The sequence below is a fragment of the Triturus cristatus genome, chromosome 1_1 (genome assembly GCF_964204655.1).
Source record: "Triturus cristatus chromosome 1_1, aTriCri1.1, whole genome shotgun sequence".
NCBI lineage: Eukaryota > Metazoa > Chordata > Amphibia > Caudata > Salamandridae > Triturus > Triturus cristatus.
The window spans coordinates 78,614,418-78,633,417 of NC_140579.1; the positions used below are offsets into that span (position 1 = coordinate 78,614,418).

Genomic DNA, 19,000 nt, shown 5'->3' on the forward strand with positions numbered 1-19,000 from the left:
GAGAACTGGACACTCAGGTGTTAAGACCCAATGATGATGCAATCCACCTAACCACACCAGCGGAGAATCAAGATATACCGCCATTATGCTAGTGTGGTTGAGGGTCTCTATCACAATTTTCTTTAAGACTCTGGAAAAACGACTTATGTGATTCATTCACTTTGATTATTAACAGGCCTCTAGGTAGCCACAGAACCACCACCTGTGTTGCTGAGCCTCGGGATATCTGTGGGGCGTCAGGAGCAGCAGACTGGTTAGCTTCGGTACGGTGCCTGCTCATGCAAGGGAGTGACTCCTTCACTCTAAGGGAGAATTCTTTGGGTGTTCTTGATGCCCACAGGGCTTTTGGAGCATCTGGATGAAGCACAGACACAGACGCCGCAGAAGACTTGAAGAACAGAGAGACCAGGAGCAGCGGGAGTCTTCCTTGGTGCAGTCTTGATTCCAGTCAAAATCCCACAAAGTCTATGTGTCCCGACGATTGAAGAGCGACGTAGTTTCAGGGTTGAGTCTGGTCCCATGACAAATCTGAAAAGCCACTGACAGGGCAGCCCTTAAATATGCTAAGGAAAGGGTCGGTGTGTCCCTCACAGTGGAGGGGTTTAACAGATGGGAGGATACTATCCTGTCCTTTGTCCAGTTTTGCTCCAGAGTGGGAACCAACGCTTCCTGAACTGGCTCAAGCTGGAGGATGCAAGAAGGGCACCATCTATGCCCTTCAAAGCAGTCTGATGGCACTGGTACGTGCCCTCACCCCAGCCCAAAACACTAAGACCTGTCTGGGAGGGGGTTAAACCTCCCTGTGACAGGAAATCTATTGTTCTACCTTCCCCTGCTTGAGTTTGGCTTCGGAATCATGTTGTGGTTGACAGCAGCACTAGCTTGCTGGCAGACCCTGAAAGGCTGTTAACGGGACTACAGGGGGATCCCCTAAGGGTCCCCCAGTACATGGGATCATAATTTCAACACATTTTTTATACCAAATATGACCGGGTTCGGTGCAGCTATTATATAGTTAGACAATATGACCGATGTTCACTTGGGGCCACATGCACCATTCAAAATACCAGTCGCAAATGGGTAGATTAGCAGAATCTGCCCCTTTGCGACAGGTAAATTTGCATTTGGGATGCATCCTTCCAAATGCACAAATCGCAATTTAAGTAATCACAAAATTTGTGATTACTTAAATTACGATTGCATTTAGGGAATCGCAAATTGTGATTGCCTAAATGCAATGCATTAACCCATAATAAATTAGTGATTTTGCAAAAACGAAACACAAACTACCATCAATTCAAAGCTGATGATAATTTGCGAGTACTTTGAAAAATGCACAAAAGTGCATTTTTCAAAGTTCCATGTTGCACACATACATGCCCTTGGAGCATGTGTGTGTGCAACATGTGGTAACATTGCAATTTCAGGGAGTGTATCAGGGTGTCCTTTTGGCACCCTTGCACCCTTGAAATTGCATGCGCAATTTGCAAGTACCTATTTGGTACTCGCATATTGCGCATGCAATTCCCATTCATTCCTATGGGCCTCTAGGCCCGTACGAATGAATGGGAAGCAATTCCTTAATTGCGATTCGCAATTTGCGAGTCGCAATTAAGGAATGTGTAGGAATCACAATTTTTTTGGCAATTCCTACATGCATAAGCAATTGCAATTCCTAAATTGCTTTTCTTAAAAATCTCAATTTAGGCATCGCAATTACACAATTTGATGTATGTGGCCCTATATGTCTTAAAATGATTGACTGAACTTACAAAGCCTGGAGAATCATCTCTGGGGGTTTATAGGAGTGTCCTGCTCATACAGGGGAAGCCTCACACTTATAACCAAGAACCCTGTCCTCAGGACTAAAGAGCCTGCCATAGGGGTGACATATAGGTTTTAAGTGCAGTGACCTCAGCTATAAGGAAACTTATATCTGCCGTGAGATGTGCAAGAAGCAATTCACACAGGGTGCAATGGCAGGCCCTTAGTCACAGGTTAAGTTGATTCCCATGGGTGGCACAATACATGCTTCAGCCCATGGGAGACCCCTGGTGTACCTATGCCCTGGGGACCTCAGTACCATACGCTAAGGACTTACAAGGGGGCAACAGTAGCTAATTGTGGAGGTACCAAAGTACTTACAGAACCAATTTAGGGGAGAGAGTACAGATGCTGGGGTCCTCAGTAGCAGGATCCCAGCAGACTAGGTCAAAAACACACTGACACAAGGCAAAGAGTGAGGGTAAGCATGAAAGCAGATCCTACTTTCCTAGGATTAGACCTGGGTGAAATTTGAGTAATTTGCATACATGCACATAAAATATGTGAAATCACAAGTTATTACACAAAATGCTATTCTGGCATTACATACTATTTTAAGAGCAAATGCATTCTCCTGTTTTTGGTGCAAGGATGCATTCCATGCAAAAAAGCTCAAAAAGTGCAAAAGCTCAGATGATACATCAGTTGCTGGCCTTCAGTTTGTTTGACAAAAGTGAAGGATGGATGTAGGAGTCTGGCTTGGTATATGGTGCAAACTTATCTAGTGAAGCACCTTGCACTAATCCAGACAACCCTTACTGTAATTTTAGTGGTCCGAGACAGCCGTAGAAAGCTGTCAAAGTGGTAGCAGGAGAGAGAAGCCTTCAGGCTTATCTCGAAGGAGTGTTGTTAAGCAGCTTGTTTTGCCTGATCTAATCTTGTAGTGTAAGTTAAATGATAAAGAACCACAAAGCGCATACATAATTTTTTTTATATTTATTACACAAAACTCACTAACACATTGGTTTATCTCCTACCCGGACATATAGACACAAATACACAATAATACTTAAATTGCGATAGGTAAGCAAGCAAAAAATACAGTGATTTCTAGGGAAGACTAAACCATATACTTAAAAAGTGGAATGCGAACAGCGACCGAAGTACCCTAAGAAAGGGTTGGAATGACTCCGGGGTCCCTCCCAGAGGAGAGGCTAGACAGAAGAGAGGACACTCCCATTTACTGTGTCTAGTTTCGCGCCAGAGCGAGAGTCAAGGGCTCCCTGAAGTGGCTCAAACCAAAGTATGCAAGGAGGGCACCAAAATGTGCCCTTCAGCGCAGTCCATATAGTTAGCCATCACGCAATGACAGATTGCCTTTATATGTGTACAAATGGCTGGCCGCACTTACAAAGCCTGGAGAATTGCCTCTGGGGTTTGTAGGGGTGTCTTGCTCTTGCAGGGGCACCCACCCACCCACCTATAACCCAGCACCCTGCCTTCAGGATTGAAAGGCCTCTCTTGGGGGGGACTTATAGGTTTTAAGTGCAGTGACCTCAGACATAAACAAATGTATAAGTGTCATGAGTGGTTCTAGCACCAGCTTACACAGGCTGCAATGGCAGGCCTGGAGTCACTGTTTGAGTGGTCTCTCAGGGGGGGCACAATACATGCTGCAGCCCATGGGAGAACCCTGGTGTATCTATTCCTTAAGTACCTCAGTACCATATACCTGGGACATATAGGGGTACACCAGTAGCCAATTGTGGAGGTACAGAAATACTTACCATGGTCAGAATTATTGAGAAAGCACAGTGACTGGGGTCCTGATTAGAAGGATGCCAGTCAGACTAGTTTAAAACACACTGACACCAGGCACAAAGTGGGTGTAACCATGCTAGAAAGATTCTGCCTTCCTACAATGGAATGCTAAAATTAATCTCAGCCATTGATAATTATTCGGACCGCACCCCAGTCCATTGTTATCTTGCACACCATACCACCTCAGTTTGGACCCAGCCGTATATGTAAATCAGTCTGGATCCTGCTGCAGTGGGAACCATCCAGCTCGAGCTGCCAGGCCAGGTCCTCTCTGAACAGGAACACAAGCAACCAGAGGCCGATTTTGCCCTTTTCATGGCTCATCAGCCAGGTACAGCTTAATTCCAGTGGCACAGTGAGCACAGAAACCACTTCTAGGCATACCTGTCCCATTTATGACATCACACTCAAGTGTACAAAAAAGTGATGCACGGAATGCTTGAATTAATGTCAGTCACTGGTAATTACTTGGGATCTCAGTCCATCGCTATCTTGCACACAATGCCATCTCAATGTGGACCCAGCCATATGAAAATCAGCCTAAACCTTGCTCCATTGGCATTACGCACCTCTGGTTGCCACTGAAAGGAACTCAGGCGTTCCAACTCCATCTCCAAGCATGTTGATGGATCCTGGCCATCCCTCACCGAAACCACATCTCCGGTCACCTGAGAGACTGCCACTGGCTCAAGATCAACAAAAGAATCACCCTCAAGCTCCTCACACACGCCTACAAAGCCCTACACAACACCGCCCTGAATACCTCAACCACCGCCTCTCCTTCTACACTCAGACCAGACACCTCCGCTCCACCCACTATCCCACAGATCTGCAAGACATTGGCTGGAGGAAGATCCTTCTCCTACGTCACTGCGAAGTCCCGAAACTCCCTACCTCTGAACCTCAGACAATCCCCGTTTCTGCCTCAATTCAGGAAGGACTTCAAGACCTGGCTATTCGACTGAACTGCAGACCCTCCCCCCTGCACCATGAGACCCTTACGGGTGAGTAGTTGCGTGAAGTGAAGATTACTATCTACATATGTACAATGCTAAGTTAGCAGAACCGTGTTAGATGTTAGAAAGCCATCTTGCCGCTTTTGCACACGACACTGTAGTTACATGTTATTAATTGAGAAATGCTTACTCGGCTTGGCTTCACATGAGAACTGTCTGTTGTTCACATCCCTAGCAGTGAGCAGCGACCTTGGTCTGTACATTGTGTAAAGAAACAGTCTGGGTCGCTAGACGGTGCATGTTGTTGGGTACAGGTTGATCGGCCCACTATTTAGCCATAACACGCACGCAGCTGCAGATTCCCGAAAGACGAGTGCTTTTTAATATTGCAGTGCAGCATGTTTTAGATTCATTCGGAAGAAGAGCTTTCCTAGGAGCAGAGTCTAAGCTGATCCTGTGATGTGATTCCACTAAGCTGATCTTTACGGTATGGGGTCCCACAATCAAGCCTAGAGACCTTTTATTAGTCTAATAATAATACTATTAGTTTACTAGCGAAAGAAAGGTGGCTGATTTCCACTGTCATTTTATTATGATTACTCCTTTCATTTTCTATGGTATTGTAACTATGCTGATGGTTTTAATCTTAATCATTTGTCTGCTTATGTTAGCCAAAGTACTGCATCTTAGGACACGAGGTTTATAAAATAAACTCTTTAAACTTTACAGTGTCTCTGTTTATTTTGTTGTGGACTGATATGAGAATAATTACGAACAGGTATTTCTGAATCCCACCATTCCTGAGAATACCCTAAGTCGCTTGTTCTGGGTTGTCTATACATTGGGACCGCCGAGATAAAACTCGGATAACGAATGGGACACTAAGCTAGTCAGATAAGGGGTTCTGGGTTCTGAGGGGAGTTTTTGGTACACCACAATTCACTGAGGTCCTGGTTTCCTGCGCATAGTTCTGTGCATAAGCAGAATCCCTGCAACATGCGCTCTTTAGGAACTCCGATTGATTGATTGATTGATAGGTGGAGGCATTGGAAACCGGAGTGGAGAACCATTTCCCTCGACTGGGAGAGAAGGTTTGACGCAGGAGGTCAGCATACCACACCAATCTTGGACAATGCGAGGAGATCAAAATGAATTGGGCCCCGACTTGGCGAATTTTCCTGAGACTATGGGGAAAGTCGTAAACCAGTTGAAAGATCCACCTAAACTGAAATGCATTTCCCACGGTTCTCTTCAACGGATACAAGAACGCACTGAGGAGGGTGAGGAGGGTGAGGAGAGACGTGTGGAGGGTGAGGAGAGACACGTGGAGGGTGAGGAGAGACATAGAGGGTGAGGAGAGACATGTGGAGGGTGAGGAGAGACACATGGAGGGTGAGGAGAGACACGTGGAGGGTGAGGAGAGACACGGAGGGTGAGGAGAGACACGTGTGGAGGGTGAGGTGGACGGTGAGGAGAGAGATGTGTGGAGGGTGAGGAGAGACGTGTGGAGGGTGAGCAGAGACATGTGTGGAGGGTGAGCAGAGACACGTGTGGAGGGTGAGCAGAGACACGTGTGGAGGGTGAGGAGAGACATGTGTGGAGGGTGAGGAGAGACATGTGTGGAGGGTGAGGAGAGACACGTGTGGAGGGTGAGGAGAGACGTGTGGAGGGTGAGGAGAGACACGAGGAGGGCGAGGAGAGACACGTGTGGAGGGTGAGGAGAGACACGTGGAGGGTGAGGAGAGACATGGAGGATGAGGAGAGACATGTGGAGGGTGAGGAGAGACATGTGGAGGGTGAGGAGAGACACGTGGAGGGTGAGGAGAGACACGTGGAGGGTGAGGAGAGACACGTGGAGGGTGAGGAGAGACACACGGAGGGTGAGGAGAGACACGGAGGGTGAGGAGAGACACGTGTGGAGGGTGAGGTGGAGGGTGAGGAGAGAGATGTGTGGAGGGTGAGGAGAGACGTGTGGAGGGTGAGGAGAGACGTGTGGAGGGTGAGGAGAGACACATGGAGGGTGAGCAGAGACACGTGTGGAGGGTGAGCAGAGACACGTGTGGAGGGTGAGGAGAGACACGTGTGGAGGGTGAGGAGAGACACGTGTGGAGGGTGAGGAGAGACGTGTGGAGGGCGAGGAGAGACACGTGGAGGGCGAGGAGAGACACGTGTGGAGGGTGAGGAGAGACACGTGGAGGGTGAGGAGAGACGTGGAGGGTGAGGAGGGTGAGGTGGAGGGTGAGGAGAGACTGAGGTTGAGGGTGAGGAGAGACCGAGGTGGAGGGTGAGGAGAGACCGAGGTGGAGGGTGAGGAGAGACCGAGGTGGAGAGGGAGGAGAGACCGAGGTGGATAGGGAGGAGAGACCGAGGTGGAGGGTGAGGAGAGACCGAGGTGGAGGGTAAGGAGAGACCGAGGTGGAGGGTAAGGAGAGACCGAGGTGGAGGGTAAGGAGAGACCGAGTTGGAAGGGAATCAGAAGTGGAGGAGAGAGAGGTGGCGGGTGAGGAGAGACAGTGGTGGAGTGGGGGGGAGGGGAGGATATCACTTTTACTTCCTCTCCTAGTGTAAGGTAACGCCCCCACCCCACAGGCCCTGCCGGGGCCGAGAGCAGATCACTGTTCGCATCAGCCGTCACCCGAGACCGCTCCGTACTTGTTTGTAAATAGAGGTTCACTATCTGTTAATAATGGGATTCACTTGGGGGGCTGACTTACCTCCTCCACCCCCAGGGCCAACACTGAGAAGGCATCAGAGACCTGGTGCTGCCTATGCTGCAGTACTGCGAGAGAGAGGGATGGGGGGGCGGGCAGAGGAAGAGGAGGGGGGTTAGAGAAGGGACAGGTGGGGAGAGAAAGAGGAGAGAAGGGACAGAGACAGAAAAGGAGCAAAAAAAGAATTAGAGAGAGTAAAGAGGAGAGTTGGGGAAAATGAAAACATTACAAGAGAACATGTAGCAAAGAGGTGGAGAGAGAAGATAGGAGAGAGTAAGGACGCAGCCAAGAGATAGGGCAGAGACAAAAAGAATCGAAACAATACAAAAGTATTTTCCAAACTCGTAAATAACCACGGGCCAAACAACTGATCTGCAATGAAGCATCCAAATCCGGTATATCATGATGTTAACCATGCAATAAAAGATAAATTTTAAAAAAACAAAAAAACACCAAAAAACACGTATACACCATGTTGACCCTTTTCCATGCAACATATTCTAAAACGCCATTCTCATTCATACATTCACAGCAAACCTGTTCACAAGAGTGACAGAAAATGTAGTATTAGTGTTACATTTTTGTTTACATCCATACCCGCTCACTTATGCAATTACAGGATTCATGACCACACGGTTAAACAAAACGTACTGATTGGCCTTGCCGTGAAGGAGAAACACGTGTTGACACACACTCCCGATCTGTGAAACGTTCACCCCACTTTCTCAAAATTGAAACCAGTGCATGTGTCCGACGAACTTGCTGCCGCTTATCTGAATGCACCAGTGGCAGAAGATAGTCACCATCTTGCAACAACACAATTAAAGGGAGGCAAGTCTGTCTCTCCCCACCGCCACATGTCTCTGAGTCTTACTGTCTCATGTGAGATCTCCCTCTAGGAGACAGCTGACACCGTCTCTTCCCCTGAAACAGTACGGGAGATGCATGTGTGTGCATAGTGTGTGTGTCTATATGTATATATCTGTGTGTGTATGTATGTGTGTGTGTTTGTATGTGTATATGTTTGTGTATGCATGTGTGTGTTGGTGTGCAAGTATGGGTGTGTCATTGTGTTCATTTGTCTTCATGGATGTGTACACATATGTTTGTGTGTATACCTATGTCTGTGTATGCATGTTTGTGTGTATGTATATGTGTTTGAGTATGTTGGTGTGCGTGCTTGTTTATATGTGTATGTGGGGTTGGTGTGTTGGTGTGCATGTATATGCATATGTTTATGCATGTGTGTGTGTGTTTGTATATGTTCATATGTGTGTGTAAATGCATGTGTGTGTTTGTATGTGTGCATAGTTGTGTATGCATGTGATCAGAGGGAAGAGTGCACTTGAGGGCAAAGAGGAAAACATACAGGGAAGAGTATGTGAGGGCAGAGAGAAAAATACAGAGGGAAAAGCAAGTGAGGGCAGAGAGAAAAATACAGAGGGAAGAGTCCATGTGAGGGAGGAGAGAAAAATAGAGAGGGAAGAGCTCATGGGAGAGCAAAGCGAAAAATACAGAGGGTAGGGCGCATGTTAGACCGGAGATAAAAACATAGAGGGAAGAGAGCAAGTGAGAGCAGTGAGAAAAATATAGAGAGAAGAACACGTGCGAGGGCAGAGAAAAAAATACAGAGCGAAGAGCACATGTGAGAGCATAGAGAAAAAATGCAGAGGGAAGAGTACATGTGAGGGAAGAGAGACAAATACAGAGGGAATAGCATGTGTGAGGAAAGAGAAAAAAAGAGAGGGAAAAGCACATGTGAGGGCAGAGTGAAAATACAGAGGGAATAGCACATGTGAGACCAGAGAGAAAAACATAGAGGGAAGAGCATATGTGAGGACAAAGAGAACAAGTAAAGGCTATGCCAAGCGGAAGTGATCGCGTTTGCGATCAAACATCAAAGCGGCGAAAGTGAAAGTAATCGAGCAGAGCATCAAAGGGCTGGGTGAGAAGGGAGGGGGGAATGCACGGGTCAAAGCGGCGAAAGTGAAAGTAATCGAGCAGAGCATCAAAGGGCTGGGTGAGAAGGGAGGGGGGAATGCAAGGAGCAGAGGAGCAGCTGTGCACGTGCACGCCATCGTGCACTCAAGCCCTAGGCCAGCAAAACCATGTGGGTAGCACTTTTGAAAGCCCACTTACAAAATGTCTCAAAGAGACAGCTTTCGGTGTCTCAGCGAGACCTAAAAAAAGGAAATGCTCAAACCTCTCTATTGCAGGCTACAGCCCATAGGAATGATTTAAGGGTCGTAAATCCTGATATGATGATAAATGCTTATGAGGCGTGCAACTGTGCGCTGCATGGTACTTTTCCGGCAACATAGAAGCCTGCGAAATCCAAGTCACACTTTTTAATAGCACAGCACTATGCAACCGTGTTGTTGCAACTAGGCTCCTATGATTTTATGTTAAGAACAACACACGTGTTGCGCTTCTAGTATGTATATGAATTACAGTGTTTTGAATAGTCTTAGGTTATTCAGGTTTTGCTGGGTTGCATGAGGAGTGTCTGATCATACTGGCATAGTTGTGAAATGAATATGTATGTGCATATTTATAATACTTATGAACTATGATATATATGACGTATGATGGGTTAGGAAAGTGTTTAGTTTAGGAATGAGTGATGGTACCCAAAGCTCTGCTCAGAAGCCTGTGGCTAGTGCAATTAAATGTTGGCATGGAATGCCAAGACTGTGTGGTCTTACATCTAGCTCATGTCTCTGAAATCCACCATCAGACACTCCCCGCCTCTTTATTCCACTCTTTCAGGTTCCTGCTTTCCCCCTTTGGGACAGTTTTCTCCACCTGTCTCTTCTTCTGTCTTTCCACTTTGCTTGTGTTTCCCTCCCTTGCACTCGGTAAATATCTGGAGAGGAAAAGTAAGCCCCCAAAAATGAGTGGCCCCACCTCCAACAGCTCGCCTAAATAAAGCACTACATTCAGGTATGATTAGATAAAATACAAATAGTGTATACAATTTTTTAAAAGGTTTGGAAATCTTTTGCATAACAATTGTGAGGAATGCCCAACTGTGTGTAGTCTGTTCACTGATATATTTGCTGACGGTTTGTTAAACGCATATTGTTCATTTTGCAAACAGTAAAAAGCACATTAAAGCAGGGATTTGTTTTCAAACACAGGGGTCATACTTTCATCAAATATGATTATAAGATTACAGTAATTAAAATTAATGCTTAGGGTTGCTCCACCCGCGTTACCTCCCGAGGGATGACAGGAAGCCATCCTCAGGCTTTCTGCAAACTGATGAGAAATAAGTAAGCCAAATAAGGCTAGACCATTAACTAATTACATTACTACTTACAGGGAGGGAGAACACAATACTGCAAGTTGACAATTTACTTTTAGAAGTGGAACACCCAGTTAAAATTGTATATAAAGGCTGAGAAACCCAACTGCATTGCCAGCACAGCCAGTCGCCTTTCTCGATTTCACATTGCTGGTAAACAATTCTTCCCCGTCATCATGTCTTTGCAACGCAGTAGTGGCTCTACCCGGGTTTCAGTAAGTGGTGGTGGAGCCAGCTTTGGTGGCTTACAAGGCAGCAGTGGAGCAGGTGGTGGTGCAGATGGTGCTGGCGGCTTTGTTGGTGGTGGATATGCTGGTAGTGTAGGAGGAGGTGGCGTTGGTGGTGGTGGTAGTTTTGGTGGCAGCCAGGTTAGTGGAGGCTTTGGCAGTGGGTATGGTGGTGGTGCAGCAGGAGGTAGCTTTGGTGGTGGTGGTGGTAGTTACGGTGGCGGCCATGTTGGTGGAGGCTTTGGTGGTGCAGGTGGTACTGGTGGCTTTGGTGGTGGCGCATATGGTGGTGGTGCAGGAGGAGATGCCTTTGGCGGTGGTGGTTTTGGTGGCAGCCAAGCTGGTGGGGCATTTGGTGGCGGGGCATTTGGTGGCGGGGCTGGGGGGAGCATCAGTGGCAGCGAGGGCCTTCTCTCTGGTGGTGAGAAGCAGACTATGCAGAACTTAAACAATCGCCTGGCGACCTATCTGGACAAAGTCAAAGAACTGGAAAGTGCCAACTTGGAGCTTGAAAATAAAATCAAGGACTGGTATGAGAAGCACCATAAAGGAGGTACCTCAGGAGCTCAAGACTATAGTAAATATTATTCGACAATTGCAGAGCTCCAAAAACAGGTAAGGAAACCATCTATTATCACTGAACACAAATCATGCCCTGAGAGAATGTGTGTGTTGCAGTTGGTGTACGAGATACATATTTAAAGGTTTTGGAATGCATTTTAGATTAAAAAAAACATATCTATTCCCATGCCAGTCTCTGCCAGATTGAGTTCACTTCCTTCTAAATGAGTTGCACTCCCAAGATTTCAAATCCATCCTTGCCAGCACCTTCAGGTAAAATATAAAATGCAAAAGACCTTTTGTTCCCGGATCAGATGGATCCTTTTTCCCTCGTACAGGGAAAAAAACAAACAAACCGACTTCATCCCTTAAAGTGCCTATTCTCGGTTTGTGTTGCTTGTGTGGAAGGGCACTCTTGTCCCCTATTTCTTCATCTTCACTCTTCCCCCCTCTTCGGATACAAAAGTCGGGTAACGCCCTGTTTCATTCTTGTCCCCACTTTTTCATCAAAATAAGAAAGAAAGAAATCTATTGAAATGTAGAAAAATGACAAATACCACGGAAAACAATCCACATTCATACATTCCCACTAACAAAAGGTCTAAACATACATTACAGTTTATTTCTATCAGCAAGGAGCACTTTCCCAGCAGCACAGCGATGCTTTTGCTTGCTATGAAAAGATAGCGTTGCGGGCCCGCAGCCGGCCCGTGGGAACCTAGAAGGTGGGGAGTAAGAACAAGAGACCGTTCGGCTCCCCACCGCCCCTTTTAAAGTGGGGGCCCAGGCCGACCGGCTGAGACCGGTCAGCCTGGACGCCCACCAAACGTTTCTTCAGTGCTTCCGGCGTCCCTAACACCCTCCTCTATTCGCCTGACGCGGGGGAGGGGGGGGGGGGGAGGAGAAAGTAAACCACGCGCGTCACTGGATGACGGGGCTTCCCCCTTCCCCCCCTTTGCGGATGCCGGGGACGGGTGCGACCGCCATAATGACTGCTCGCTCCATTCGGCCCGCGCCTATTTCATTCTTGAGTGAAGTGCAAAGCTTCAACATCTACACTTAGAGATTATCATTCGGCGATGAATGAGTGAAGAATTTATGCAATGTTAACTTCAAAGGTTACTCTCGAAAATATACACAGTAACTTGGGAGAATTCCATAGTTACAATTGGAAAATGTGTTGGCAATGTAAGCGAAATCTCTTAAAAAACAAGCATTGGCAATGCCAATCGGTCTCGCCATTAGGATCTTATATGTATTTAACTATGCAGCATAGTGACAGGGCTGGGTTTTAATACTCACTCACTAATTTGATCCAATTTTTGTGCTTGAAATGTCCGGCTTAGCTTCCCTTCCACCATTCTTACCTTGATTGAGCTAAGAATCTGGGGCGCATCTATGAACAGTGCAGCAGGTGCAGTGGTACCGGAGACCAGGAATGTTGGCTATCGAGCCCAACTAGGGCTGTGTTACTACAAACTGTGCAGGGCGGGTGGTTGGAGGGAGTATTTTCACTGTTTGCAGGAGGGCCCATTGACCCCTTGCTATGCCACTGCTGAAAATTCAACATTAGGTTATTACACTGACGTCCACAGTGCTGACATAACCTCACACGTAGCTATGTGCTTAAGACCATTGAAAGCCTTAAACAAACAAAATGGTGCTATGAAAGAACACAGTCCGTCATCAGTCACGTTAGAAGGCTAAAGCTGTTATGTCTTACTACCATATAGCAAACAGGTTTGCATTCCTAATTGCAAAGCTGTCCGTTCACAGGTGAGTAGGTGCAGTATAATCACCTGTCTCTCCCATGCCTTTCTTGTTCTGCTCGGTCAAGCTTCTTAGGTCATGCGCCTAGATTTACTAGGATTGTGCAAGCACTTGTGCGCAGATACACAACTAACGCTGCATTTTTAGGCCTTTTTAATGGTCAGTAAATCGACTAAATGCTTTTTGTCGCTTTGCGCCATGAGAACACGCATGCAAAGTGACTGTAAATAACTCAGTTGGGATGTTGGTGTGCCACTGTGTAGCTGGGTTGGCATGAAGTGTTAATGAGCTGCATAGGGCGAATGCTGCTCCAGGCGGCACATCCTACTTTTGCCTTCATTATGAGCAACAAAGCATGCATCAGGTTTGACTAAATTATGCGGCAAGAAAAGCCAAAAACAAGTAGGTTACAACCAGCGCCACTGGAATTATGTAATTTTGTAAATGCAGCATTTTCCGCATAATTATGGATAATGGATTTACCACATTGACACATAACCCTCCATTTGCTAACTTGAAAATGTCAACAAAAACTAATTTTAGCTCGCACAGATGAAAAGTTTCCAAATAAACGAGAACATTTAGACCCAGAGAGACTCGTTACAGTTCTTTCACAGTCTCACCATTTAAAAACTGAAGCGTTTTCAATATGCTATACAATGAAGCCATAGTTGTTGCTTTTTTATCTTATGCAACTAACAACCATTGGCAAAGCCAAAGCCCTGGCTTGTTGGAGGTGTAATGTCACTTGTATCATATATCTGGATACAATGACAGAAGCAGAAAAATACCAGTCAGGCGCCACACTAAGCTAAATATAGATTTTCAGCATACCGGTTTTCAAGCCACGTCCTTAATTACATCGACCACGCCCCTTTGAGAGCCCCCCCCCCCCCAGTTTTTTATCCTACTTTAAGCCCTGCATAACACCCTACCTCGGCCCGACAGGTGGGCACGGTATCCAACCCAGGTTTCTCTTTTACGTGTTTCTATGGTCTGTGCACATCATCTCTCTACAAACCTGTAAATAAGTGCAACCGTAAAACCTGCAGTTGCTACTGCACACCACGAAATGAATGCCCCCTAAACATTTAATTACAGCGCCACAAACTGAGTGGAACACTTTCCATCTGCCACAAAGGGGTGAGAGGTTCAGATGGCCGAGTGGATTTAAACCAACCGCTTCCAACCTCTCGATTCTGTACCAGGGTCTCCCTTGTACGAAAACAAACTATTGTGGTAATACACAGTGTGTATTTGATTTGTCTTATGTTCCAATATTAAGGGAAAACCACACAGATATATACTTACTAATTAAAAGGAACATTCTTTATTGCATTTTAGGCAGTATACAATAGCAAAGATAGCTACTGAATAATAACCATGCAGGCTCTATTGGTACCTGTTATTGGATCTATTTGATATCTTCTAAAGGATGCACAGTACTTACTTCGCTAGGATTCAATATGATTAGGTAGGCTGAATAGATGTCGGTATTGATGGATGCAAAAAATGCTGCATTATGAACAGAGAAGGCACGATGAAACATACAAAACAGAAATAGGGGTGTGAAATGCAAAATGTGTAGAGGGTAATGTTACCCTACAATAGTGACCAGAGATAACTGAAGCTAAATTTACTGAATATAGAATGTGATAATGAGAAGAAAAATATAATAATTTGAAGGAGAAAATAAAAAGAACTATGGTGTCCATATTTGCATAATTCGGAATCGTGTAGGGGAAACCCTTACAACGCTGATTGCAGATATGAAGATCGTACTCTATATTATTAAGTAACAAACAAAGATGAGACCGACACATGCATAATGTGTAAATCACAGGGCCAGAAAGTAACCGCCAGAAGGATAGCTTGGGATTACAGGTCTAAGATAAATGGTGCCAATTTAATGCAATAGTATGAGCGGGGATGCAACGCAAGCATGTACTTAGATTTCGACCGATACAGAGCCTCCGGATATAGGGTTCTTACTCTCAGCTACTCTGCGTGGAAACTAACTGAATGGAAACTGAATGCCTCGTTTTGACATACGATTACGTGTCACGTGGTAAATTTTGGCCGATCACGTCGGTCCCTCAATAAAACTTTATTAGAGCGATGTCATAGACACAGTGGAAAATAAGATCAGTTGCGTACTACAATTTGGATCGCTACAATATCACAGGAGATGAAGCGTATGCCACAGTATAAAAAATGTGTTCTTGGAACAAAGAACACCTTAAAGATATATTCAGTACCTATTGTGGCTAGTAGTACAAAAAACGATGTCACAGACACAATAAAAAATAAATAAAAACAGTAGCACACTAAAGTTGGGTCGCTAAAGTGTCACAGAATATGGTGAAAATTGACAGTATTGTATTATGCAAAGGAGCATATGTCACAGTATAAAAATGTGTTATTAGAACAAGGAACATTGTGAGAATATGTTACCTCAAACTAGGTTCCCTACTTACTGACCCCTCCCTGCCTATCTCCCTCATTCCTGGCTGACGTCAGGGCTCCCGGCTCTGGAGTCTGACCCCCGGACAGCAGAAAAGTAAAATATCCTGGGTTGCCTTGCGATCGTGAAATTCGACATCTGTCCACTCCTGCAGCCTCGCGTGCGCACTCACACACACACACACACACACACACACGCTTCCACTCATCACACGCTTGCTTTGGCATGCTGAAGTTGATGCCTGCTTGTGCCCTGGGGGGACCGTGTAAAGTGCATTCTGATAGAGAAGCACAGTAGTAGGTCCCTGCTTGTGCCCCAGGGGCACTGTAAAGTGCACGCAATGGAAACAAAGATAAACCCCTTTAAGGGGCTTGTCTTTAAGCCAGGAGAGGTGGCGTATCACATAAAGCTGCCGACGTTGGAGCTGAAGAGCTGAGTTCGATCCTCGGCTTGGGCTGTATTAAATATAAATAAAAAGGTCCGCGGCTGGGCTGTATTAATCAGAAATAATTAAACAGAGATCTCAGATGAGAGTTGGGAGAGACAAATAAAACAAGCATTGATGGGGAGAAACAAATAAAACAAGCATTGGCAAATCAGATGAGAGTGGAGACGGGAGAAACAAATAAAACAAGCATTGGCAATGCAATCGTATGGGGGTGAGAAGGCATCGTAAGAAAGTAGTCTGTGCAGTAAAGGGGCCAATAGCCGTGGAAGGACACAAAGGAGGGACTAACAAGCCTACAACCAATTGGTAGGCACCATTTAAGACACCAACCAATGAAAATGATTGGTGGAGAGTGGGTGGAGCTTGTATACACTATAGTGTATACTGCATGTCTCAACGAGACAGCGCAAGCGCTGCCTAGGCGAGACCTAATCAGGACATTTGGCATGGCTGGAAACTAAGTACTTTTCACTAGATACTATTCACTAGTGTAGCCTTTTGCTCTAGTTTTTTTTGGCCATTCGTCTAGGTGTTATTTAGAATTAGAGGATGACCCCATGTGACTGGGACGTTGTTTGTTTTCTTCTTCTTTCAAATGAATGCATCGTGGGAGTTGTAGTTTTGGCTTGTTTCAATTGAATCACATGGAGTAATGTTCCTAATTACAAGAGGTTTTTATTAATAAATGCTCAAACTGGAGCCTCAGTGTGCTTGTGATCTGGTGCCATACAGTATAGCATGGGTTTCAGGTGCATGTCTAGGTGGGTTAATATAACCTCTGACTATGCGAGTGAGTTCCATGCAGATGCTTATTCATAAATGACTCGTCCATGGATAGCCCTAGATATTATATCCTCACCCTTAAATGATCTTGTGGAGTATGGCAGGTAAGTAGATGTGGGCAATCATCTGCGAGCTCCTGAAAGCAGTAGCATTGTTGTTGTGTTTCGTAATTTGCAGATTTTAATAAGTCACTGTATATTTGTCATATCGTGACTGTCCACATCAGCAGGTGTACCCTAACCCTCTCTCTCGGTATTTTGCCACCCTCCAGATCATTGCTGCATCTACTGATAACGCCAGGATTGTTCTGCAGATTGACAATGCTAGACTGGCCGCTGAGGACTTCAAACTTAAGTGAGTCAGAAGATCTACGTAATGCGTGCTGTGGTCGCAAAGAGCGCGATACCTCTAACTCTCAATAATCACATAGCCCAAGAAACAGAGGTCAGGTCACTAATTTAAAAGGAGATTGATTGGATGTCGAATGACAGAAATTATTTTTGCTTCTTCTGCCTATAAATGTTTAGCCACCGTTTTCCCGCAACAGGAAATATATACCACTAACTCCATCTTAATCAGGATTGGATTGTACAAAGTGCTCAAGTAGTGCAAATAGTAACTGAGGAGCATTAGGGCTAGCCAGGGATGGAAGCTGCTATACCTGATTTGTTATGCACTGCACTTGCTGTAGTGTCCGAGGCAGTCAAAATATTGGGCATGACCAGAAAACAAAGAGGACTCAAGAAAGCCCTGTTACTTACCAAGCCTTGAGCCTCCTCCATGTTCCAAATTTATACAAGAATGATGTTTACATCTAATCCAGCTGAAGCCATCTCTAGATTAGTAGATCAGGCCGAATCATTTGGAGAAATTTCGGGATACAAAATAAATAAAGATAAGACCGAGATTATGGAATGGAATCAAGATGTGGGGACACAAGGGGTTAATCTCTGTATGAGATATCTGGGGATCCATCTGACCCAGAAAATTGGCGATCTATCGAAAATCAATCTGACTCGCATCTCCAAGGAGGTCTGTGGTCTGCTGCAGCGATGGTCAGGTCTCCCTCTAAATATTTTTGGAAGGGTTAATTTGATAAAAATGATTATTTTACCAAAAATAACTTTCCTATTCAATACAATCCCGCTATCTTTTATGACACCAGATATTGCGAAATTGCAAGGGAAAATTGGCTCTTTTATATGGAATGCTAAGTCTCCTAGAATCTCCTGGAAAAAGCTTCGGAGAAGTCTATAAATGGGCGGTCTAGCTCTACCAGATCTATTCACTTACTGTCACTCATTTCATTTTAAAAACTTTAGAATAATGGCCAATAAGAGGGATGTTTCTTCATTGGGTTTATTGTTTCAGGCTTTGTTGCATGACATCCCCCAGGGCCAAGAGTTTTTTCTTTTCAAATTCGGGGATCCGAAGTTTTATAAAAAGGTTAGGCTTAAGATTCTGGGTGCTGCCTTGAAGAATTGGCTATACATCAGGAAAAGTCTTAAAATCCCCTACTATGCACCCCAGGCCCCAATTTGGGATCCCCCGGTACCCCTGACTGCCTTAATGATCAACTGTCCCGCCCCCTTAAAAACGGCAGGCATATTTTGCTGGGGCGATTTGCAGAAAGACTCACAGCTCTTGAGCTGGGAATCCCTCTCGGGGTTGACAGGGGGGACACTCACTAGATTTAAGTATTATCAGTTGTCAGGATGGTGGGCAACGAAATCCTGGGAATGTGAACTCAATTCTAAGTTTGATTCTGTCTCAAGGAGGGGGGGGGGGGTGGAAACGGGAGGTCTCCTTTTGGTACTGGGCCCTTCTAGAAACCGGAGGAGTGACTGAATCTGAACTCCAAAAACTTTGGGGCAATGCCATTACGTTCAACCCCAATGAATTCAAGAGTATTTGGAGAGACTCCTTTACTATGTTACAGGCAGTTGTTAAACCCGCAGCACTGAAAAGAAACCATCTATATACCACACATAGAGTATATTTAACACCTAGAAAACTAGCGAAGGTCACAGGTGTAGAATATTACTGCCCCAGAAGTAAGCATCCGGCTGCGGACGACCTCCATATGTTTATGGACTGCCCGAAGATCTCCAATTATTGGATGGAGATACAGGAATTTTTGGAGGATGTGCTACATCAACAAGTGGAGATCACCCCGGGGACTGTCTTT

At 45.5% G+C, this 19,000-nt stretch overlaps 1 protein-coding gene across 4 annotated transcripts in view; it reads left to right on the forward strand.

Annotated features, from left to right (window-relative positions):
* The first annotated feature begins 10,647 nt into the window (after positions 1-10,647).
* Positions 10,648-19,000, forward strand: part of LOC146869494 (keratin, type I cytoskeletal 12-like) — a 387,487-nt gene continuing 379,134 nt past the window's right edge. The window contains exons 1-3 of one of the 4 annotated variants that reach the window (XM_085600182.1): positions 10,663-10,991; positions 11,040-11,401; positions 17,084-17,166. In XM_085600182.1, the coding sequence (XP_085456308.1) occupies positions 10,736-10,991; positions 11,040-11,401; positions 17,084-17,166 (701 nt within the window). In that variant the 5' untranslated portion in view covers positions 10,663-10,735. Of the gene's footprint in view, positions 11,402-17,083; positions 17,167-19,000 lie in introns of all 4 variants that reach the window. The other 3 variants (XM_085600218.1, XM_085600156.1, XM_085600115.1) reach the window with 3 other exon arrangements.